This window comes from Phyllostomus hastatus, unplaced genomic scaffold, assembly GCF_019186645.2.
Source record: "Phyllostomus hastatus isolate PE091 unplaced genomic scaffold, TTU_PhHast_1.1 phas_contig_86, whole genome shotgun sequence".
NCBI lineage: Eukaryota > Metazoa > Chordata > Mammalia > Chiroptera > Phyllostomidae > Phyllostomus > Phyllostomus hastatus.
In genome coordinates this window covers 2,238,622-2,258,460 of record NW_025333977.1, presented here as the reverse complement: position 1 = coordinate 2,258,460, position 19,839 = coordinate 2,238,622, and the positions used below count along the sequence as shown (strand labels likewise).

General features: G+C 41.3%; 1 protein-coding gene across 2 annotated transcripts in view; it reads left to right on the top strand.

Annotated features, from left to right (window-relative positions):
• Nucleotides 1-19,352, top strand: part of JAM2 (junctional adhesion molecule 2) — a 53,458-nt gene extending 34,106 nt beyond the window's left edge. For both annotated transcript variants that reach the window (XM_045851948.1, XM_045851947.1), the window contains 7 exons: nucleotides 1,312-1,464; nucleotides 2,911-3,113; nucleotides 5,803-5,902; nucleotides 10,202-10,309; nucleotides 12,311-12,326; nucleotides 15,052-15,094; nucleotides 16,914-19,352. In XM_045851948.1, coding sequence (XP_045707904.1) covers nucleotides 1,312-1,464; nucleotides 2,911-3,113; nucleotides 5,803-5,902; nucleotides 10,202-10,309; nucleotides 12,311-12,326; nucleotides 15,052-15,094; nucleotides 16,914-16,946 — 656 coding nt within the window. In that variant the 3' untranslated portion in view covers nucleotides 16,947-19,352. The remainder of the gene's footprint in view (nucleotides 1-1,311; nucleotides 1,465-2,910; nucleotides 3,114-5,802; nucleotides 5,903-10,201; nucleotides 10,310-12,310; nucleotides 12,327-15,051; nucleotides 15,095-16,913) is intronic.
• Nucleotides 19,353-19,839: the final 487 nt, after the last annotated feature.

Here is a 19,839-nt window from a genome sequence, read left to right as displayed (position 1 = left end):
ACTCTCAAGGGAAAGGAAGGCAAGATGGTGCCAAGTTGGGAACGGATAGTCACCGTTTAGTTCTAGTAACTCGACTGTATTTCCACGTCTCCGTCAGAAAGCTAGGCCATCTCTGAAACACGCAGGGAGTTAAGAATTATAGGAGGGTAAGCCCTGGCTGGTGTAGCTCAGTGGATTGAGCACGGGCTGTGAACCAAAGTGTCGCAGGTTCGATTCCCAGTCAGGGCACATACCTGGGTTGCAGACCATGACCCCAAGCAACCGCACATTGATGTTTCTCTCTCTCTCTCTCTCTTTCTCCCTCCCTTCCCTCTCTAAAAATAAATAAATAAAATCTTTAAAAAAAAGAAAAAAAAATTATAGGAGGGTAGATACAACTACCTTCACCCAGTGTTTTCTTTTTTTCAATTGTTTATCTTATGTTTCTACGTCCTGTTCTTCCTGTTGAGAATGTGATGAGCTGTTGTTTAAAGTGCTGATTGTGATGGGTAAAAGCAGTGGGAGGGCAGATACAGTAAGATAGGCCAGGCACTAATTACTATTAGCTGGGTGATGGGTGCACTGAGGTTCATCTTACTATATTGTCTGATTCTGTGTATGCTTGAAATTGGCCATTGCAATTTTTTTTAAGGTTGGAAGTATAATTCAACAAGTATATTAAACATGTTATTTTAAAATACTGTATGTTTTTTAATTTTCAAGAATTATATAAGCGAAGAAATGTTTAAAATTTACAGTAAATTTAATATATCCCTCTGGTCCTTGTCTGTCAATATAAGGCTGCAGACTTCAGGGGGCCAGTAGCATAGCTGTCTTTACTGGAATTTTCTACGGTCGCCAGTTCTGGCACTTGAACATTATATGAAACGCTATTTTAATTCCATAGACATTACTATCAAAAACTAACCAAAGGAATGTTTTAAAGATGCCCTCACCTTTTCTTTTGTGGAGTATCATATGGGCCTCCACTCAGCACAGAAAGTTACCGTTCCAGCTAATTCAACGAGGCTACCCAGTGTCTTTCGAAGACAGGAATCTTTTCTGTAAGCGTCCTGGTGAGGGTATGAGGCAGAAAGGAGGGTTGAATTCTTTAACATATGGGAATATGGGACTAAGTGTTCTTTTGTCAATACTATGTCATTCTAAAAAAGAACTTTGAAATAGCTGCACCCGCATACGGTTTTTAAATTTTTAAATTGTGTTTATCACTGGGAAAATAAATGCTCTGGGGACTGAATGAAGTGATTTGAGGAAGGTAGCGCATAGAAAGTTACTTGCGTTACCAGCATTGTTTTCTTCTTTTCCTAACAGGTGATTTTAAAGATCGAGCTCAGATGCTGGATTTCAACATCAGGATCAAAAATGTCACAAGAAATGATGCTGGGAAATACCGCTGTGAAGTTAGTACCCCCTCTGAGCAAGGCCCAAGGCTGGAAGAGGATACCGTCACTCTGGAAGTGTTAGGTGATGTGCTCATAACTGTGTGATTGCTATTCCCACCCTGATCCCCATCACCCAGCCGTGGGGGCAATGTGGCAAATTGTCTCAATTACTATGGGTAAAGGAACATGAGCTGTGCCCCTTCACAGATGTTAATGTAAACTACCAAGCAAAAGGAATAACATCATGGCTTTTCTACATAGTCTAGGCTCTTTCTAAAATACTAGTGATGTGCTCATATAGAAGAAATTCAGAAAGCCTTGCAGGAGAATCAGCTGGTGTATTCGCTCCCTATTGCTACATAACAAGCGATCACAAACTTAGCAGCATAAAAACCTTAGCAGCATTTCTGAGCTCACAGTTCTGGAGATCAGAAGTCCAGCATGACAAGGCCACGGTTTTCTGCCTAGGGGTTCACCAGGCTGCATCTTCAGTCCAAAAAAAGAATGTCTAACCACTCTTGTGCTTTGAATCTTTCATTTTTCCTTTTGTGACCAGTCAGAGAAAACCACTTTTAAAGGAGTCATGGATTAGGTCAGCTCCAATCGTAAAGATAGTAGATTTGGGACCTTAACTGCATCTCCAGAATCCCTTCAGAGTGGTACCTAGACCAGTGACAGATGGAATAAATGAGAGAAAGTGTATATATACCCAGGCTGGGGAACTTGAAGGACCATGTTAAATGTCTGCCTACCACTTAGAATTCTGGGTTTTCCTGGATTTAAGTTACCTGGTAAAGTCTGGTTTACTTTACAAATCCCTGGGACCAGAATAATCCCTGGAACCATCTAACTCGGGTATTCTCTAGTTTGGCCAGTTCTAGGCACAATAGGATATTCGTTTGAGTACTGGGCCTGAAAAATATACTCAGGTTTGACTTCTTTTGAATGTACTTGGTAATAAAACATTAAACCACTGGTGAGGAGAAAAGTAGAGATTATTCATGTAAAAAAGAACAGTTGTTATGTTAGCTAATATAATGCTTGCTGTTATAAGAGAAAAGCACGCTCAGTGAGTGACTTTACATATTAGAAGTTTCTCATGTAGGTCAAGTATTAATGGTTGGGGCAAGGATTGTAGGAGTGGAGCCATATTATTCCACTTCATGAAATTATTAGAGACCCAAGGAAATACAGGTCTGATATCTGCAATACATGGCTTTCTGAGATCACCATGGGTATTGACACCTGCTTGGTAGCGGGAAGGGGTGGGAGAATGAGTGAATGGAGAATCACGCAGGAGACTTGTGTGGATCAGGCCTGGAAATGGCACAGAACTCATGCCTATGACCCTGTCTGGCAGCAAGGGAGCTGGCAAATGTGGTCTAGCTGCGTGCCCGTGAAGAAAGGCAATAGGCCTTTTGAACAAGTAGCCGGTCTCTGTCACAGGCATCTGATACACCTCCACCTGGCTGTTACAATCCTTGTTTAGCTTATAGATAACCAGTACCATCTGACTTCTGTCCCTCAGTGGCTCCAGGAGTTCCATCCTGTGAAATACCCAACTCTGCTCTGAGCGGAACCGTGGTGGAGCTGCGATGTCAAGACAGAGAGGCGAATCCAGCCCCTGAGTACACGTGGTTTAAGGATGGCATCCGTTTGTTAGGGAGTCCAGAACTTGACGCCCAAAGCACCAACAGCTCGTACACAGTGAATACAAAATCTGGAACTCTGGTGAGGGCATGGCAAGCCTTGGCCTCGTAACTGTTCTGGATTTGGAGGAAAAGAATGATTGGAACTGAAATGATATAGAATAGAAGGTTGATACCACTGCTTGTTAAGTGGAGAGAGGGGAGGACAGCAGGAACGTGGGGGTGCATGCACAGAGAAGTGGGGGAAAGGGCTGCTGCAGGCAGGCGGAGGACCACACGGTGAACTGGGGAGCTGAACACGCAAAGTACAATCTGCACAGTGACTGAAGGAGAGCGGGTCTGATTCATGACCACGGAGCAGGTAGCTCACCGCAGCTGCCTTCCTGGCCTGGAAGGGCAGCGAGTGCAGCCGCACATTTACAATGTCGGAAATACACAGACACTCCGAGCAGGGGCAGGGCGTGCCCTGGCCCCAGTACCAGCCATTTAGGGGTAGTGACTACTGCCCACCTATGATAGGATGCCTCTGTCCTTAAATTCTTCCATAACTAGATCAGCAACAACTGACTCAGGGACTTAAGAATCTATGACTTTAGATTTTGCCCAGATTTTCTGATTGATTGAAAAGTCTTTCTAGGAATACTGATGGAAACCTACAAATAAGCTCTTTAAAGTTAATGACATCTAAAAATAAAAGTATTTTTCTTTTTCTTTGTCTCTGACTTTTCAGGGGAGAGATGGAAGTAAAAATAAAGATCATTAAGCTTGAAACTTTTTTTTATTCAAAGAACTATAACATAAAGGAAAAAATGTCTGATTTTCAATAATGTAGAATCACTACCACAATTATTAACAAAAAAATCTTAAAGGCATGGCAATAATAATTTTGATGAATTTTACAAGGAGATTATGTTTCCTTATATGCTTTCAATCAACAAGTGCATGATGACATTTAAAATCTAGATCTTCTGGGAAATAACAGAATAGTGATCAAGTGGCTAAAAAACAAAGCACACCAGTGATGCAGCTATTCCCTGAGGAAGGCCCCACCCCCTGGGCGTCAGCAGGCTGGGTCAGCAGGTCCCAGTGACTCCACTCTGAGAAATTGGGCAGAAAACCTGCCGTCACACTTTGCTATATTTACTTTTCAAATTTATTTTTTCTCAGAGCAGGTGATAAAAGCCCCAAAGCAAGTCTGAGATGACATAGATTCACTTTCCTCAGTTAGCCTCACTGCTTGAAGTGTCTTGTGGTGTCAAGGGTAAAACTGGGTTGATTTCTGAGAAAGGAGCAACCAAGACACCAGTCGGGGGAGGACGGTGACTTCCTTTTGATTACCAATTATAATGTGCTGGGAGATCCTTGTTTTTATGTCACTGATTGTTGATGTATAACCTTAATCTTGAGCCCATGGTGAATATTTTAAAAGTATTCTGGCTTGTGGGGTGGGGTGAGAGAGGGTTCCACAGAGTTAAAATAAGCTAGGGAAAGCTTTCATCTCAGTATGCTGAAGTATACAGAAAGAAGTAGGTGGGTAGTGGGTAAGGTAAAGTGAGAGAGGAAAGGAGCACGTAAAGAAAAACCTCAGCTATTTTTACTAACATACTGTTGCATGAAGATCAAAGTCAATGAGGGTGGCCCTTAGAGCCTTGTGGCTCTTGTGGGTGCCATCAGCAGGGACCGCTGTGGTTGCGAGGGTGTGGCACAAGCACACTGAAAGAAAGATCCAGCCCCTGTGACCCTCTGCACTGGTCCTGGCAGAGTCCTTTACTAAGTGCAAGACCCACTGCATTCATCCCCTCCTTTCTCTCTTTCCCTCCCTCCCTCCCTCCTCTCCTCTCCCTCCCTTCCTTTCCTTCCTTCTTTCCTCCCTCACTCCCTTCTTCCCTTCCTTCCTCCCTCCCTTCTTCCCTTCCTTCCTCCCTCCCTTCTTCCCTTCTTTCCTTCTCTCCCTCCCTTCCTCCCTCTCTCTCCTCCTGCTTCCCACATTCTTTCCTTCCTTCCTATCTTCCTTTTAATCTGTTGGCCTGACTTCCTGCCTTCCTTTCCATCTTCTTTTCTGTCCTTTCCTACATTTCTACCTCCCACCCTCCCTGTCTCCTTCCTTCCTTCCTTCCTTCATGAAATTCCCCAGGGAAATAAAACTAATATCAAGTACAAAACCTATTATATCGAAGTCTTTAGCAGGGAGTGGAAGGAGCAAGGGCTGGACTTGATGTCTTCAGGATTTTCAAAAATCCCACAACCGACAGAATTTATAATCCTGTGAACGACATCGACTATGATTTTCCTAGGCTCCACATTATTGCTGGTGATAGCTACGGCTTTAGAGGAAGTGTTAATATTTGCTGCTGCACTAGTCACTTGTGACTTTGCAAAGTGTATCAGCCCTTTGAGGCCAAGTAGTCCTTCATTTACAAATGGCATTTCCTCAGAGAATTAGAAATACCTAGAATACTAAATACTACAAGGTACTATAACTTTAAAAAATGCCCACTGCTTTTGTAACTGAACTATTTTTCACAGTGTCACACGCAAAAAAAAAAAAAAGATACTTCTCCATAAGTCTCTGTCAAACAGGAGACCTAGCTATTTACTCTTTGAAGGTATGGAAGATTTTTTAATTCATAGCAAAAAAATACGAAGGCTTAAGTCATTGAAAAGGAAAGACCAACTTAACACAAAAATTCACAGGACATGGTTATTTTAGGAGTCTTCTTACAGTTTTATTGCTAAAAAATACATTTATTTTTTCTTCCACAAAATCCCAGCAATTCAATACTGTTTCAAAACTGGACAGCGGCGAATACTCCTGCGAAGCCCGTAATTCCGTCGGATCTCGCAGGTGCCCTGGGAAGCGAATGCAAGTAGGTAAGCCTGAACTGTTTGGAGGGACAAAGGGCTCACAGTTAGGTGCAAGTTGTCGGGCGGAAGTTGGGGTGGGAAAGGGCGGAGTGATGGGAGCCTAAATGGGAGGGAATGTTTAAAATTAACTAGATACAGTGTGTTGCAAGCAGCAAAGATGCTGTTTTTTATCCATGTCCCAAACAAGCCAAGAATTTTTAGCATTAAATTTTACAATTTTTTTTATTTTTAATTTTTTTAAAGGTCTTATTTATTTACTTTTAGAGAGGACGGGAGGAGGAGGGGAACATCGATGTGTGGTTGCCTCTTGCGCCCCCTAATGGGGACCTGGCCTGCAACCCATGCATGTGCCCTGGCTGAACTGGTGACCCCTTGGTTCGCAGGCCTGTGCTCCATCCACTGAGCCACACCAGCCAGGGCACTTTACAAATTTTCGAATCTTTCAAATAATTGTTTTGACACTATGCCCATCAGAGCAATCCTTTTTCAGACAAAAGCTGAGCCCTGTAAATTACTCAAGTTCAAGGACTCTGTATGGGGGTTCAAATTCCAGCTCTGCCATGTACTAGCTGCATACTTTTGACAAATTATTTAACCTCTGTGCCTCAGTCGCCCCATAGTGGAAGTAGTAATATACCATCCTCACAGAGCTGTTATGAAGAGGAAATAATAGTTGAAAGTGTTAGAGTAGCACCAGCATATTATGAGCACTATGTAAGTGACGCTTTAGCTTGTTATCAGGTTGTTGATAATTTTGTTGGTCTTCTGAAATACTATGCTTACAATTATTGCAAAGTAGCTTCTCAAAAAGGCATGTTGTATATAAATTACGGATCTAAATCACTGTAAAGTTAGCTGCCATATATCACATTATGCAAAATAAGTTGTTTAGAACCCAATAAAATAAGTGCTTGAGAATCTTTCCAGATTATGTTTCAGAACAATCATATTATTTTTTCATTTTATTTTTTAATAACTTGGTTTAATTCTTCTTTGTGTGAAAACCATGTGTTTTGAAAATGGCTGTGTAACAGAGAAGGGAGAGCTGAGGTGGTACCCAAGGGGCTAAAGGTCACTTGGGAGGGCTGTACCCTGAAGCGCAAGACTAAGGGTTCCCCTTTGGTTCGGGGTTTGGTGGTCAGAAATTCACTTTTCCACTGTGCTTACAGGTATGCAGATATGTGTGCAGTAATGTGTATTGTCTACGTGCAGTTACACTCAGCATTATTTTTTGAAGAAAATAATACTCTTATTAGACTTCAGGATATCCTAAAGTATAACATATTCAGTAGTAAGTTTGAATTTCAGGTGTTTTTTAGATTCAGAGATACATATTACCACCATATTCATCCAGGTGTTGACATTGATGGTCCAATATAAGCATTTGCTTAAATTACTGGAAACGCTCTCTCAGTGCTGCTTTGGAATTATCATCACGAAAAACCATTAGAACTCATTATAAAAATGAGCACAGCCCAGTGTTTCCCTAACTTCAGTACAAACTGTCCTCACGGTTTGTACTGTCACCTTGTAACCCCTATAGGATTACTATTTATTTTTTCTTTAAGTTGCCATGTTTAATGTTAATGCCTAATTTAGCTGCATCTTAAGAAGTAATTCTGTGATGTTATAGTTTTGACATTCTAGTTTGTTTTCCTAGCATGCAGTAAGTTAAAATTGAATAGTTTGTGTGTTTTTTTTAAGATTTTATTTATTTAGTTTTTAGAGAGGGAAGGGAGGGAGAAAGAGAGAGAGAAAGAAACATCAATGTGCAGTTGCTGGGGGCCGTGGCCTGCAACCCAGGCATGTGCCCTGAGTGGGAATCAAACCTGCGACACTTTGGTTCGCAGCCCGCGCTCAATCCACTGAGCTACGCCAGCCAGGGCTAAATAGTTTGTGTTTTGCTAGTCATACCACTCTAATTTGATCATGATTTCCACATATCTACTCTTTCTGATGTAAGTTAGTTTAAAGGTTAGAAGTAGTTCGTTTAATGCTCACCCATTGCTCCTAAGTATTTTATGCCCTTGGTTTGGAATTAATATAATTTGATTAAATTAATAATCACATAATTGATTAATTAATATAATTAATATAATTTGAAATGCACACGAAAGCATGAAATCGCATGTTCAGTTTTCTTTTTGAATTATCATTAATAACTTGTAACCAAAACCAGAATCTGTTAACTAAAGAAGTTCTTCTAAAGAAGAATAGAAGAACTATTCTAAAGAAGTTCTTTCTGAAGTGGAGAAAGAAAGTGAATCATGAATTTGCTGATGATCTCTGGAAGATCCCACCACACAGCATTCTATCAGTTTGGTTCCTCTCCTTTTATTTAGAGTGAGGATGCCTTCCTTTTATAGTGGCTTGTTTTTTTAATGAAGAACACAAAGTGTTTTCATATGTGGTGTTATATTTTCAGTGAAGTATAAGATGGTTATATGACTTGCTCAGGATCTCACAGTAAGTGACAAATAGGCTTAAAACAACTTATCTCTAACATAAGAGCCTTATCGCTTCCATTTCATTGAAGAAAATAAAATAAAATCTATACCATGACTTAGCACTGATAAGGTACGACAGTTTTTTTGTTTTTTATCAGGATTTGCTTTTTGCTTGAATCCTTCATAGATGTCAAGTTCATTGACAAAGTATAGGATGTTTTTTGTGTGTGTGTGAAATAATAGCCCTTAGGTTGAACACTTCATAAATGTCAAATTCACTGACCACTACAAAGAATATAGTAGACACAGTTTGGTTCTCAGGAGTATCATTTAGTTATTAATTTAATTTGCTTTACATTATATTTGTAAATTTTCCCTCTTTTCTATTTTTTTCCAAGTAAATCAATAGCTAGAGTTCAGTGACCTTCCAATACTCAAGTAAATATGAATTGAGTTTATAGCAAGCAATAATTAATGTTTTCTACTCTGGTCAAATTACTCAATCTTTCAAAAGATTTGTCATGTTTCCTTAAAAAGGTCCCTTGATATTTCAATGGTATCTGGGAAAATTAATAACACACTTGGGATGAGGAAAAAACTTGGAAACAGGGTGCTTTTATGAAAAGCAGACTCACTTATAAAATCTTTCCCAAAATAAGCACTGCTTTAAAATATCTAAAATTACTGTTCAGAAAAGTCATCCCTAATATTTTCTAATATTACCAAATAATGTGGTAATATCCTAATTAATACTTGCTTTTGCATGAGACTCCTTTGAGGAATTGCTCCTTTACAAATCACAGATAACTCACATGCTAATTAGAACATAGGAAGTGTCTAAATGACAGAAGAGTGTGGCACATGACATCCTCATGGGCAAGATGGAGAAATATGGTCCAAATTAAATGCTGCATGGATTCACATGTAGTTGGAGGCTGTACCCAGAGTGTCGTAATAAATCATGTTATTAAAGAGCGATATCTAATAACTTGTTGCATAGTTCTTTCCCCAATAGAGTCATGTTCATCATTTTATTAGAAACTTGAGAGTACTTTTGATGCAGTTCAAAATTGGAAAAATATTAACTTCGGGGTGTTAATAATCTAATTCTTGGGCAAGAGAATCAGTATCTGGAAAAAACAAAACAAAACAAACCTCACAGGTTGGTAATCTGGTAATGATTTCAAACTTGGGTCCAAAAAATCCAGTTGTATTAGGGTAGAGGAGAGATTGCTTAACGGCAACAGGAAGAAGCTTTGAGGGAATTGAATTCATTTTAAATTGAATGGAATGGCAGTTTAATGGCCTATATGTAATGGCGTATACATACATACACATGCCCACTCAAGCCCATATAAATCCAAGTGTGTTTCTGACATTAAATTTTATAGAAAACAGCGTCATGGGCTGTCTTCAGGGCTGGATGAATTTTCCATAATTTGTGAAATTGACACAGATGATGATGTAGAAGAATTTTAAGTAAAATTTGGGGTGGGGGAGGGTGGTAGTAGAATACTTGAGCTCCCTGAACTTCAAAAATTGTTTCCAATCTGGTATTTAATCTTATAAATTATTGCATGTCCAAATGAATGCAAGAGAATAAATACCACACATGTTATTTCTGGACCATAGAACTTTTTAAAATTGAAAAGTTTTGCCAAACATAGTTTTTATATTTTCATTCAATTTTGAATCACGTCCTACAAGTGTGTTGGCTGAACAGACTTTGGAAGCATGCAATTACCCACACTTACGGTATGGCTGCAAACAGGAGTTGTTTTCGAACTTTTCCAGTTGAATGTCTCCATCTGCCCTTCTCTTTGACATCAATTCATGCGTGGTTTATTTTGCATTCCAGATGATCTCAACATAAGTGGCATCATAGCAGCTGTAGTAATTGTGGCCTTGGTGATTTCTGTTTGTGGCCTTGGCGTGTGCTACGCTCAGAGGAAAGGCTACTTTTCGAGTAAGTGAATTTCACCCTCTGCTAGACAAATTCCTGTGAATATGGAGGCTTTTTGTCTTTGTTGTTTTTTTTTTTTTAATGAGACACCGTTTCTCTCAAGAAGCTCTAGCAAACTCGGGAGAATGTTGTTTCATTGCTTTTTCTGTAGTAGAAATACCCAAGATGACAGGCAGGTGAGTCATGAAGCACTGTGGCAGATGGAGGGAGGACAGGCAGAGCTGCCTCGGCCCAGCATTCCAGGAGACACCACGGAATGGCAGATTGCAGCGATACCCGGGGTACCAAGAGAGAGTCAGCGTAGAAGGATGTTTATAGTACATTTACATGTGTTGAAGATCCTTTTTTTATTTTTATTTAAAAAAATTTTTTTTAAATTTTTTAAAAAAGATTTTTTTAATTTATTTTTAGAGAAGGAAGGGAGGGAGAAAGAGAGAGAGAGAAACATCAATGTGCGGTTGCTGGGGGTCATGGCCTGCAACCCAGGCATGTACCCTGACTGGGAATCGAACTTGCGACACTTTGGTTTGCAGCCCGCGCTCAATCCACTGAGCTACGCCAGCCAGGGCTGAAGATCCTTTTAAGTTAGGAATTGTGTACTTGAAGTGGCAAATGGATTTCTACTTATATGATGAGAAATTTCTTTGAAATAAATCTGCGAACTGTTTCATCAGTTGAGAATAGTGGAATGTTGAATGTCAAATTTAGCACGACTGAAAAGAATCGTTCGGTAAAAGCTAGAAACCTGTTGTGTTGGAGTTGCTTCTGAACAAAGTTTATAGTTCTTCACGTTTAGTCCTCTTGTAATTCTAACCCCCCATTTGGTGATAGGATGTAAAAGTGCGAGATTAAAAAATCATCTTTTTTATTCTCTTAATGCATTTCCTTTCTCCTTGGTCTTTAAAATTATCTGAGAGCTCAAAAACTGTAGACCTCCATAAAGTCCATTGGGATTACTGTATAAGGTAGAATTTTTAATGGAATAATACATGTTAATACAGCATAAGTCAGTTTTAGATTTGCTGTTTCACAGTGAACATTAATTTGGGAGTTTAGGTTAAAAAAAACATTTTATACCAAAATAAAACAAATTTAAACGGAGTTTCTAATAATGCCTATAAGTAGATATTAGCAAGAAATGTTTCCATGAACATGGTTTCAGTGATATCCTTCATAATTAAGAATTGTTCTGTGAATGAATAATACTTGTTCATTTATTTGTATGGTTCTACAATCTAGTCCAGGGTAACTTTATGAATGGAGTTGGCTGAGTCCCTCTGCTGGTCACCAATGAAAGTACAGATGACAGATTGCTCAAAATTCTTATCATCTTTATCTCTACTTGCAAAGAATATATATAAGTATTTTTTGAAGATTTGGTAAACAATTTTTTTTCTTAAAACACTGAATTAAAGATGTGATATGGGTATTCGTAGTTCATTAGCTAAGAATGTCACTTCCATTTTCTTCTGGCAGAAAATCTAAGGGAATCATTTCTAGAACTTGCATTTTGGACGGGGGTTGGCAAACTACAACCTGTGGACCAAATCTGCCCCACCACCTGTGCTTTTATGGCCCGTGAGATAAGAATGGTTTTTGCAGATGAACATTTGCAATCTATTGGATAATAAGAATACTAACTTTGAGCCCCAATTAAGAGAAATATTATCTTCCCCCAAAGAACTGTTTTTCTGTTTAGCCAACACAAGACTTTATTATTCTAGTTAAAATTTTATTGGTAAAAATTTTGGAAGTTTATTTTCTCTTGTTATAAAATTACCTACAAAATATCCTTAATTTCACCTCTTGGCCCACAAAGCCTAAAATTTTGCCATGTAGCCCTTTACAGAAAAAGTTTACTGACCCTTGAGTTAGAAGGTACAGATGTTGGCAAGTGAGAATCAAGACTGAGAAAAAGAAATTAAGCTTAAACTCATTTTTATTTGAAACTGTATCATGCCATATGAACTCTTGTATTAATGATATTTACTTATTCTTTTGTAGAAGAAACCTCCTTCCAGTAAGTATACTTTCTTAAAATGCATGCTTTTCTCCCATAACTTCTCCCATAATTTTATGTTAATGATCTGTGTAAAGTCAAAAGTGGGAAGATGAGTTATTTGTGAAGTTTTTCAATCCTATGGGAAGTAACTGTGACTCAAGTTCAACAAGATATACACCCCACTTCAGGCCTCCTGCCTACTTGTTGGTGATGTTTAACTATCTACAGAAGAAATGCATTTATTAACTTGACCTCGTAGGCATTTCCATAGAACTGCTTTAAAGAATGTATTTGCTGTAATTTACTAAATTGAAATCTTCCAAGTAAAATTTGACTCAACAGTCATGTTCACATTTAATTAAGCACCGATTCTGTGTCCAGCAACGGTCCCCGGGACTAGTGATTCAGCTGTGACCAAAACAGGTCAAAAGCCCCTCTGCTCTGTGGAGCTTACATTCTAGGAGAGACAGGCAGAAAGGAAACAATTGCGTCGGATTGTAATAAGAATTCTGGAGAAAAGCAAAGCAGACAAGAGAAGAGAGGCTCGTGGGGTAAGAGTGGAGATTGTCCTTGTACGTGGTCGTGGTTAGGGAACGCCTCACTGAGGTGGTGACGTCTGAACAGGACCTGAAGGAGCCGAGGGAACAAGTCATGAAGACATCCCGGGGAAGAGTGTTCAGGGTGAGTGGAGAGAACAAATGGAAAGATCTCGAGGCCAGGGATACCTGGAATATCAGGAACATCAGGGGGAACGGTGCCGCTGGAACAGAGTGAGGACAATGGAAGAGGAGATGCGTACACAAAAGTAGCAGGGGCCAGATTATATAGAGCCCTTTCTAGACCGTCGTGAGGAGTTTGGCTTTGGTTCTGAGTAGGATGGGCAGAGGAATGGCATCGCCTTAATTCTAAAATCTCACAGTGGCTGCTCTATTGAGAATAAACTACAAGGTGATCAAGGGTGGGGAGGCAGGGAGACCACTTAAGAGATGACTCAGCAATCTAGACAAAACAGTGGCGGGGTCCAAAGCAGTGGTATTGGAGATGTTGCAAAGTGACAGGATTCTGGAACCATTTTCAACAATTTGGTGATTGACTGAGTGTAGGGTATCAGAAATAGAGAAGTCAGGGCTGGCTCAAGGCCATGAGAGGATGGAGTAACCATTTACCAAGGACACAAGATTTCAAGAGGAGCAGGTTTGGATGCTTCAGTGGTGGTAGTGGAGCGGTCTGGAGTGTTTTGGAACTTTGCAGTCTGAGATGCCTGTAGTACTAGAGATAATCAGTAAGTAACAACATATGAATCTGGAGTTTGGGGAAACATCTTAACTAGAGTTAGAGATTTAGGACTCATGGGTGGATGAGGTCTGATAAGGTCATCAAAGTCCCCCAGTTCATGTGCGGTTGACCTGTGACTGTCCTGCTTGTGTGTGTGTGGAAATGGCAGACCCAGCTCTGAGTCCATGGGCACCCCTTCTACTCTCAGCTGTCATCGCTTCAGATACTCGGCCATCTCCTTAATCTTCTGAAAGCTGAGCTGCCATTGATTTCCTGCGGCCAGACTTGCTGCTCACTGCCGGTCTCTGAGCCTCATAATCTCAGTCTAAGTCCAGCATGAGGTCCAAGTTCTCAGGACTAACGGTGGCATAGAGGGGGAGTTCAGAAAGGAGGGTGAGCCTGATGATATAGCCACCCCATGCCCCGCAAGGCATCTGTGAGGATTTCCGCTTTCAGTGAGTAAGATGGAAAGTGATTGGAGGGTTTTGAGCAGAGGAGAGGCATCATCTCATACATGGGAAAAGGCTGGCATTGCTGTGGGGCGAGGTTAGTCTTCGCTTCAGTCACAGCGTCTCTATTAACCCAGGACGTGGTGTGCAGGGCACTACCTTTATGGCCCTGGAATTAGTTGATTGATGAATCAGACGTTTCCTGTGTTTGCTAGGGCTGCCATAACAAAGTGCCACAAACTGGGTGGCTGAAACCTCAGAAATGTATTTTCCCACAGTGCTAGAGACCGGGAGTCCAGGACCAAGGTGTTAGCATAGTTGGCTCCTTCTGAGGGCTGTGAGGGAGGGAGGGACCTGTCCCGGGCTTTGCTCTTGGTTGACAGGTGGCCCTCTCCCTGTGTCTGCACATCCTCTTCCCACTGTCTGTGTGCATCTGAATTTCCTCTTCTCATGAGGAAACAGTCATATTGGGTTAGGGCCACCCTGGTCACCTCATCTTAACTTAATACCTCTTGAAAGACCCTCTCTTCAAATAAGATCACATGACGAGGTCCTGGGGGTTGGGACCTCAACATGTGATATCAGGGGGTGGGGGGGACACAGTTCAGCTCAAAACCATAGTCACCACATAAATATTTCTTTCCATGGAAAAAGTGAAATTTGAGACTATAATCTCAAGCTTTCAAAATGTTAAATGTTACTAAATCGATACATTACAAGTTAGTAAGTCTCTGTTTTGCTCATTCCACAAAAATCTGTAGTATATTAGTCCTAGGTCACAACTAGGTACAGGGTTTCCCCCACACACTGATATTTTGTTACACGGCTTTCTCCGAGAATATTGTCTGTAAATGTAAGACATCCAGTTGGGATTTCTGGCTTTTTATTGCACCTGGCTGTGATAAAGGTTCATCTTCCTGTTGAGAAAATGTACAGAGGTAACATTAAGTGAAAGGGTGTGTGTTTCAGAATTGGAAGTGATCAGGTAATAAATGTTGTTTCTTTTATTCCACAAACAGGAAGAGCAGTTCTGCAGCCAAAGCCACCACAATGAGTGAAAATGTGAGTATTTTTTTAAGGCATATTTATAGAATGGATTTGTTTAGGGAATAGGGCAAGGACATGAAGTCACTGTGTGGCAGTGATGGATTTTCACTTTTGATATACTTTGTACTAGTGTCTGCCACTGGGCTTTAGAAGGAGCTGAATAAATGTCAGCTTCCCTCCCTGTCTGCCGAGGCATGACAAAGTTGCCGGCACTTTCAGAGCCAAGGAGGCTTTACCACACCGTCATTTTTTCTTGCGGCATTTTCCAGTATTGCTCAGTCTCTTGGTATCATTAGGGCTGAGATGATCGGCTCCATTGTACAGGCGAGGAACTTGAGACACTGGTTGTCACAGGATTCCAGTGGCAAAGCTGAGAACCAGGCATCTCGATTTTGTCAGCTTGACCAAGCAACTCACTTGGTCAAGTGGTCCGTGGTCTGTGGTCCCAGGACACTCCTTTGGTTAGTTAAAGCACTCAGAAATTTAAAGAATATAGAATATTCTCTGCTGTTGCTGGAAGAAGCATCTCAGAAATCCTTGAAACGATGCAATTCTCTAACTGAGATGGCCAAGGGAATATCATTGAGATATTTGGGCCTGGTGTACTTCTGCACTGGTAAATACAGGGAAGCAGTGAACACATCGTTCAGATATTGTAGCTCTTTGGATAGAAATTCGACTTTCTAGATTATTTTTCAGAAAGACAGTAGCGGGAGGGAGGTTTCCAATGTTTTCAGGAGCCTGAACACTTTCTCGAGCAATGAAGCACTGGTTCTCTGAATTCCTTAGTACTGTCCTAGATTTCCTCTGACTAGAGCGTGGCCTGGGGCACGATCATCAGTGATTTAAACACGTTTAAGTCATTCTGATGGACACTAATGGTGAACACCCACGAGCTGTTCTGTAGAGTTTTTTAAGTCAAAAATGTTTCAGATTGTCCACTCCAGAATTGTCAATCACAGAAGTCATTTTACTGTGTAGTTCACTATACCAAAAGCATATCATTCTTTAATTGGCCGACAAGCAATATGTAACACTCCATATTTGTTCCTACCATTTGTGGAAAACATTCTGTGAGTGTGGAGTAAAATACTCTCACCAAGCAGTAAGTGACACCTTGGGGCTGAGTTGGAAGAACAAATGCCTTTTACTTTTTCTTTGTCTCCCTCTCAGTTGCCCTCATCCAGTTGTAGTTTTGCCCTAGAACAGGGTTTCTCAACCTTGGCACTATCGACATTTTCTTATGATGCTCATGTAATGAAGCCTTAATGATCCCACACAGTTCTGTGCCTCGGGAGGGCTGTCCCGTGCACTGGAGGATGCTTAGCAGCACCCCTGACCTCCATCCGCTAGATGCTCTAGGATGCACCTAGCACACACAGAAGTGCTTCTGCTTTAATTGCCACTCCCAATTCTTTACTGTTTAGGCACATTTTAAAAGACCATGTCTCCGCCCTGGCTGGCGTAGCTCAATGGATTGAGCGTGGGCTGGGAACCAAAGTGTCCCAGGTTCGATTCCCAGCCAGGGCACATTCCTGGGTTGCAGGCCACGGCCCCCAGCAACCGCACATTGATGTTTCTGTCTCCCTCTCTCTCTCTCCCTCCCTTCCCTCTCTAAAAAATAAATAAATAAAATATTAAAAAAAAAAAAGACCATGTCTCCTAGTATTTTAATTAGTTAGTTCCCCATAAGATAGATTTAATTCAATATATGCTGGTTTGTACCTGTAAGATTCTTATAGTGGATGTAGCTTAATACTCATAGGGTTTGTGTATTCCTTTAAACGTAAGTTAATACAGTATATTTAAACTTGTTTTTTCTCTCTTTTCATAGGATTTCAAGCACTCAAAATCCTTTATAATTTAAAAGAATTCCCCTTTGAGAAACACCAGTACCACAGTTGTTACACAAGTTATTTAAAGATTATAAAACTCTGCTTTGTCTTACATTTGCGAAGAGGTACATAAGGAGATGAAGTTGGTATTTCATTAAAAGTTTTATAAACACTAAATCACTTGAAATTGTTATTTTAAACAAATAGTTCGGGGCTCCTGGTCAAGATGGCGGAGTGAGTAAATGCTGTACTTGCCTCCTCCCACAACCACAGCAAAACTACAACTAAAGTACAGAACCACCACCACTGAAAACCACCTGAAGTCCAGCTGAAGAGGAGCCCTGTAAGTAAGGACATGCAGAAACTACTGCAGACTGGAAGGAGGGGCAGAGACGCAGGACGGGCTGGGCCCACACCCATATGTGGCAGTTAAAAATCGGGAGGGGTGTCTCATCTACAGAGGTCCCCGCTGAGGAGCAAGGGGCCACGGCCCCACACCAGGCATCGAGCCCAAGGTTCCAGTGCCAGGAAGAGAAGCCCCCATAACTCCCGGCTGTGAAAACCAGCAGGGATTGTGGCTCAGTGCGGCAAAGAGCTTCTAGAGTCCCAGGCGTTCCTCGTAAAAGCCCACACATGGACTTACTAGGACTCACTCGCTCTGAGCTCCAGTGAGTGCTGGGTCAGCAGCACTGAAGGACATACAGAAACTGAGTAGTCTGGCATCAGGGCAAGAGCTGGAGGGGCAGCTTTCTCCCAGACAAAGGTGTGGGCAGAGGCCATTGTTCCTTTGCTTGGCCCACCCCACCACAGAGCTGGCAGGCATTTCTGAGTCTCCGTTCACCTTGCCCTGGTGAGTCTGAGACCAGGCCACCCAACTTCCGGGCCCAACCAAGCCAATTCCAGTGGCTTTTCCATACAAATAGCCTGTCTTGGCTCATGGTTCAAACTTTCCTAAAATCTCTCAAAAGTTCATAAACCCCAGACATGCTGGTCTTGGCATGCCCCGTGCCTCTTGGTAAGCAACCCTAAGCCCAACACTAGTGACAGCCAGCCTCAGCATGCAGCTTAACCTCTCCCAGGCATCTCCAAGCCCAGCAAAGTGGCAGTCATCTACAGATCATCTTGTGGCTCACACCAAGTGGCCCTGAACCAGCACCCCCAGTGGCCAGCTTCCAACCACACCAGACCACCACCCAACCACCTTCACAAACGAGGCACTGAATGGACGGACCTGGCAGACACCAGATCCCTGCTGAAGCAGATCTGCTGCGTACGGTCAGCCTGTGCACAACAGCTGCTCCATTGTAGTCATGGTCGGTCAGTCCTCACAGCCAATCAGTCCCTCCCATTGACATGTCAACAGCAATCCCTCAACTACAACAGGAGGGCACATAAATTCCACACAAGGGACACACCTGGAGCACCCGGCTCAGGTGACTAGGGAGATGGCACCACTGGTCCCTACAGGGGACCTATTACGTAAGGCTGCTCTATCAAGACTGGGAGACATTGCAGCTCTGCCTAATACGTAGAAACAAACACATGGAGGCTGCCAAAATGAAGCGACAGAGAATCAAATGCCAAATGAAAGTGCAGAACAAAACTCCAGAGAAAGATGTAAACAAAATGGAGACAAGCAATCTACCAGATGCAGGGTTCAAAACACTGGTTATAAGAATGCTCAATGATCTCAGTGAGAACTTCAACGAAAAGATAAGAGACATAAAAATGGTGATAGAAAACAGAAAGAACCAGTCAGAAATGAAGACTACAATAACCAAAATGGATACATTAGCAGGAATCAAAACTAAATTAGATGAAGCAGAAGACTGAATCAGTGATTTGGAAGATAAGGAACCAGAAAATGCCCTATCATAACAGCAAAAAGAAAAAAGAATCCAAAAAAATGAGGCTAGTTTAAGGGAGCTCTGGGACAACATCTAGTGCACCAACATTCGCATCATAGGGGTACTGGAAGAAGAGAGAGAGCAAGAAATTGAAACCTATTTGAAAAAATAATAACAAAAGACTTCCCCAAGCTGATGAAGGAAATAGACGTAGAAGCCAAGGGAGTGCAGAGAGTCTCAAACAACATAAACCGAAGAGGACCCCACAGAGACACATCATAATTAAAAAGGCAAAGGTAAAGACAAAGAGAGAATCTAAAAAGCTGCAAGAGAAAAGCAGTTAGTTATCTACAAGGGCCTGTCAGCTGATCTGTCAACAGAAACTCTGAGGGTCAGAAGGGATTGGCATGGAATACTCTAAGTGGTGAAAAGCAAGGAACTACAACTGGGTAGATTACTCTACCCATCAAAGGTATTGTTTAGAATGGAAGGACAGATAGAGCTTCCCAGACAAGAAAAAGTTAAAGGTTAACAGTTAAAAGTTATCACCACCAAACCAGTATTACAGAAGTGTTAGAGGGACTAGGAGGAGGAGGAGGAGAAGGTGGAGGAGGAAGGGAAGGAGGAGGGGGAAGAGAAGGAGGAGGAGGAGGAGAGGAAGAAGAGGAAAGAAAAAGAAGAGGAAGGAGGAAAAGAAAAAAATAAAAATATGAATAATAAAATGGTAATAACTATCAACAATTACTTTAAATATAAATGGATTAAATATTCCAATCCAAAGACATAGGGTGGCTAAATGAAAAAGAAAACAAGCCCCTTACATATGCTATCTACAAATTTCTCACTTTAGATCAAAAGATACACACAGACTGAAAATGAAGGGATGGAAAAAGACATTTCATGAAAATAGAAACAACAACAACAACAAAGCTTGTGTATACCAGACAAAATAGACTTTGAAGCAGAGGCTATATATAACAAGAGACAACCCAGCAATTCCACTTCTGGGTATTTATCCGAAGACACCACTAATTTGAAAAGATGTGTGTCCATATGTTCACTGCAGCATTAATTGCAA